Raw genomic sequence first — 5005 nt, forward strand, 5'->3', positions numbered from 1 at the left:
GGACCAGGAGATGCCCACCGCTGAGTTAGAATTATGGAGTCTAGACTAACTTTTTAGCTTGTTTCATCTTAAAATAACAACAACAATGAATATATGTGTAAAACTTGATGTTTGGTCTAGAAGGTTTTCAAAATGTTTGTTTATCAAGAACAAAAAAAATATAACTAGCACGTTGGATTGTAAAAAACAATAAAATAATAGAAGACATCCTCCACTCATTACAATAGGCAGCAAAAACAGAGCCAAATGGTTGCACCATCACGTTGAACATCCTCAAGAAAAAACTACAATCCCCACGCGCAGAATAGCGCCAACTGATTGGTGGCAGACCGCTGTAACGTCACGGGCCGTGTTCTATTAATGCGCGCGCTGAGGCTGCTCGTGCCTGAGGCTTGTGGTGAAACCTAAGAGTGAGGAGCTGAGCAGCATCCGCAGCTTGTTTGAGGTGGGTGTGACAGGCAGGCAGGCAGGCAGCATCTCTAGCCCAGAAACCCGACAGGAGAGCTTTATCCTGCGTCTGTAGGTAGGAGTATTCACCTCAGCGTCAGACTTTACAAATCCTCACTTATTGAGTCGGATTTCTTTAATCAGCGGAAGCTTTTCTTCACCTTAGAATGAATTGTTTTGTAGTAATTTGTTTTCGTCATGTGTGAATTGCGGCTGGATATGAGCTAAAGGCGTTAGGAAAACTTGCTCGCCTGTTATTTGTGCTTTGTTTTATTGGAGACAAACGGCCGTTGTTCGTGTCGGTGGGATGGCGGGCTGGCAGCCCATTGTACTCAGGGAGACATTGGCACGGTCGGCTCTGAGGGGACACTCAGACCAGTCATTTCTGCCTCTTCGACTCGACTGTCTTTGTATTTAAATTTTCTAATATATTGCAGTAGTCAGTTTATTTTTGTATACGCATTCTTTTTTTAGATGTATTTTACAGCGAAGTGTCCAGTCTGAGCGCCCCTTTGTCTGTGGCTGCTCCCCTTGTGGCTGTAAGAATAAAAGCTTCTTTGTTTGCTGCTTTCTCCAAATGGAGCTAATAACACCCATCAAATTGAATTTATACGACTAAGATTTGTTAAAGTACTTGAAGCTTTGTTGGCTTGACGAATCGCTAATTGTTGGACAGTTCTATCTGTTTGGGCTATTAAATCTTTATTTTGGTCATATGTACGACTTTTTTTCGTGGTTTTTGGCATTTAAGAAGGGTCAACAAAGAACTTAAGCTAGCCGTTAGCCCCAGAGAAATGCCAAGGGAGGTCTCTGTTTCTGGAACAACTCAACAGTTCTTCAGCCGTCTAATTAACCAGAAAGCCATTTCATCACAGAACATGGCTGCTGTTATATCTCATCATTTTTGCTCGTTGTTAGTCAGTACAGCAGATATTTTCCCAGCCATCTCTTTGTGGCTTTTTTTCGCCCCCCCATCTGTGGGTTCACCCCTCCCTGATTCCCTCTTGCCTCTGAGCACATGGTGGAAGGAACAGGTGCTGCCTGCTGCTGATGTTCCCGTGGATCTGCACATTCTTCATTCATGTCGCTTATGTAGCGCTTATGTGTCGCTTATGTCGCGTCTGGGCGCCGAACACGCCCCAGTGGCAGTCTTTTGTTTCAGCAGATTGTGACTGGTCTCATTAACTATTAACACGGTGACTCTGCTTATCCAGGAGCCCCTCCCTTCGCGTTTGGGTGGAGGGAGGGGTGGGGGCGGGGGTTCGATCGGTCTCTGATCGATCTGAATGTCAATGCTGTTGCAATTTGGAACATAAACAATGGCGCGTGCGCGACAGGGAGCCTCTGAATGCAGTGTGTTGTGTGGGCTGATGGGCGGTGGTTTTATGCAGACACACAGTGCGCCACCAGATGTCGCTGTTGACGCTGCTTATTTTTTTCTTCTCTTTTTTTTTTTATTGGCAGCGTGAACAAAGATGTCTCCTCTGTATATGACCGAAGCTGGGGTCAGCGACATGCGGCTATTTGGCGCTTTCATAATGCCTAACAACTAACTACAACTAAGAACTAGTAACTGTGGTTAAAAATGAACCAGCTAATGGCTTTTAAATATAACAGATGTTAGTTTGAGCAGTTGAGTTTTCCATTTATATATTTTCCCACAACAGAATGACGATGGAACCAGCAACACATATATATATATATTAGATGAGACATCGTCAAAATAATGTTTATACAAAATTTCCTACAAATAAACATCCCATAGAAAGTTTACCCACACTCCCTGCACATTGGATTTTTTTTCTTTTTTTAAACTTGCTGCAAATGGTACAGGCTACAGCCCCCTGCTTTAAATGATTTGATTGCTAAAGGCCAAAAGTGCCATATGTTTCACATTTATGATTTAAATAAATTTAGAAATTTAATCTTTTGTTTTTTTTTTATGAACAAAGCTAGAAGCTGCAGTCAAAATCAGTTAAGCTTTCTGTGCTACAGTCCATCGTGCAATCATCTAATCTAATAATATTATAAAAATATTATAATATTATAAATAATATTAATAATCAGATTTTGTACTGTATGAATAAAATCTGCTGTCTTTCAGGTTACCTGTCCTGCACTTGTGTCCAAGATGGCATCAGCTGAAGGTAGTTTTGTATTTAAAGTAAATGTATCTTTAAATTGCTGGAATCTCCTGGTGTCTTTACTCTGGTGTTCTTCAGATATCCAGGTCAAGGAGCTTGACAAGCGGGCGTCTGGCCAGGCCTTTGAGGTCATCCTGGGTGCTCCAGCCCCAGATGCTAAAGGAGAGTTCCCCCTGTCTCCTCCCAAGAAGAAGGACGTCTCTCTTGAGGAAATTCAGAGAAAGCTGGATGCCGCAGAAGAGAGGCGCAAGGTAAGAAGAGAAGACCACAAACTTGCCAAACCCCTTGACCGGTTTGTCTTCTGCTTTTGTATGCAAGTAGTGGAGAGTTTGCTGAAGCGGTCTGAGGCTAACTTCCCTCTCTGCCATCAGAATCATGAAGCCGAGGTTCTGAAGCACTTAGCCGAGAAGCGGGAGCATGAAAAGGAAGTGCTACAGAAAGCTATGGAAGAGAACAACAACTTCAGCAAGATGGCAGAGGAGAAGCTCAATCAGAAGATGGAGGCCAACAAAGAGAACCGCACAGCCATTATGGCAGCCATGAATGAGAAGTTCAAGGAGAAGGTTGGTGGCGTTTGCCTGGACGTGTGCGTGGAGCGACATGGGGATCCACTGTTACCTTCTGCTTTTGTCTTTACAGGACAAGAAGTTGGAAGAGGTGAGGAAGAATAAGGACAAGGAGCCCGGCTCAGAAGGCGGCTCAGAGGACTGAGGGGGAGCCGCCGGGGGATTGTATAGGGTTTTTTACGTATCCAAAGATTAATTTATTTTTTGTTCAGCCAGTATTGTTTTTTCACGACCCACCTCTTTTGGAAATACAACTTCTACTTTGTGAATTTAACGGCTCAACTCCTGCTATATCAGTGTAGTTGCGCTCGTTCTACATGTGGATAATTCCTCTGAGTCTGCTGTAGTCATCATGTAGCTTGTCCGTGCAGCTTGAGCCCCCTTCCTTTGATATTAGCGGTGTGTGTTTTTTATTTTCTCGGGAAGCATGTCACTATGCATCGGTCTTTTACTACCACCCGTTTCATAGTGGGTTTGAAACCGTCTGTGAACCACACCTGTTCTTGGCACTTACTGTATATTTAAAAAGTAGCACAAGTTTCCATCGAGGTGTTGGCTGTTGGACATGCAGCTTTGCTCCCGGATTCAGCTAACTTTTACCTGCAGGTCATGAGGGGTTTTTTGCACCACTGCTGATTCTTGGCTTTTATAAAAAAGAAAAATATGAAAAAAATGGGGTTGATTTAAAGCACACGACTTCTTGCTGTATAGCTGTGAATTAACATGCCCATCATGCAACTGGAGGTCATTGTCAACATCACTGAGCAGATGTCTACACGTGGAATGCATAAGAGCAATACACTTCTGGCATTTCAATAGAAAAGTGGCTAGCTGACTTAAACTGTTGTACTAAAACAAATAAAGTGTAAAATTGGTTGCTGTGTAAATGTCTTGTTCTTTTTGAGATGAAAGTGTCCATTATATTGTACATCCTCAGTGTGAAAGCTGCTGGGTTGGATTATGGCTCCCTCTGCTGGTGAGATTGTGACATACAGTTTAACTAGGATGTTTGAAGCTGGGAGACCTGCATGTAGTTAAATGATTAACAGAACTTGGCAAAAACTGAGAGCAGCACTAAAGGTTGGTGTTTTAGTGGTGGGGTGGCTAAAGTATAGCCAACTAGACTAATTAGAGAACTATTGATGATAATTAATTGCAGAGAAGATTTCAAAGTGCTGAAAGGCAATGTTGGGTAGCTACATCTGAACTTAGTGCAAGACATAGATACTATATGGCTGCTAAGAGAAAAAAACTGTAAGATGTATAGAGTAGGCAAGATGCACTTGAGCAGCATTACTTCAAAAATACTCAACTACAGTGAAGGTTACATCATCACTTCTCCATGACCCTCTCTAGGGTTGGGTCATGGATGCAGCAGCTTTGGCCTCCATGACCTTCGGCTGCATCCAGCTCCTCGTGGGGAATCCCAAGGTGTTCACAGGCCAACAGAGACATAATCCCTCTGTGTTCTGGATCTTCTGCTGTTGGGATCTGAACACCTCAGCAGGGTGTTCAGGTCCAGGCTCCCCTCCATGTGGAGATGCAGCAGCTCTACTCCAGGATGGCTGAGCTTCATCCTATCTGTAGGAGAACACAGAGACCTTACAGAGTGAACTCATTTCAGACGTTTGTATCTGATCTTGTTCTTTTAGTCACTACCCAGAGCTTGTGACTGTAGATGAGGGTAGTAGCAGATCGCCCACTAAATCAAGATTCATTTTTGGGCTTTGCTGTCTTCACAACAGACCAATTTGCGTTTTGCTCTTGAGCCCCTTTCTTTATCCCTCATTGATGACCATGACATACTTGAACTCCTCCTCTTGGGGCAGAACCTCTTCCTTGACCCAG

General features: G+C 43.4%; 1 protein-coding gene across 2 annotated transcripts; it reads left to right on the plus strand.

Moving 5' to 3' along the window:
- stmn1a (stathmin 1a) lies at nucleotides 1-4032 on the plus strand. 2 transcript variants are annotated; one of them, XM_044138060.1, is made up of 5 exons: nucleotides 1-445; nucleotides 2552-2594; nucleotides 2670-2842; nucleotides 2963-3154; nucleotides 3231-4032. In XM_044138060.1, exons 2-5 carry the CDS (start codon nucleotides 2579-2581, stop codon nucleotides 3300-3302), a joined length of 453 nt encoding a protein of 150 aa, XP_043993995.1. In that variant the 5' UTR covers nucleotides 1-445; nucleotides 2552-2578; the 3' UTR covers nucleotides 3303-4032. The 2 variants fall into 2 exon arrangements, with proteins under 2 accessions (XP_043993995.1, XP_043993994.1); XM_044138059.1 differs by having other exon boundaries at nucleotides 386-523.
- Nucleotides 4033-5005: the final 973 nt, after the last annotated feature.

This window comes from Gambusia affinis, linkage group LG14, assembly GCF_019740435.1.
Source record: "Gambusia affinis linkage group LG14, SWU_Gaff_1.0, whole genome shotgun sequence".
Classification (NCBI taxonomy): Eukaryota; Metazoa; Chordata; class Actinopteri; order Cyprinodontiformes; family Poeciliidae; genus Gambusia; species Gambusia affinis.

What these genes read in the sequence shown, in the direction of transcription:
- stmn1a (XM_044138060.1), top strand. An exon ending in CCGCAGAAGAGAGGCGCAAG is followed by an intron (nt 2,843 to 2,962) that starts GTAAGAAGAGAA and finishes CTCTGCCATCAG; the next exon opens with AATCATGAAGCCGAGGTTCT. An exon ending in ATGAGAAGTTCAAGGAGAAG is followed by an intron (nt 3,155 to 3,230) that starts GTTGGTGGCGTT and finishes TTGTCTTTACAG; the next exon opens with GACAAGAAGTTGGAAGAGGT.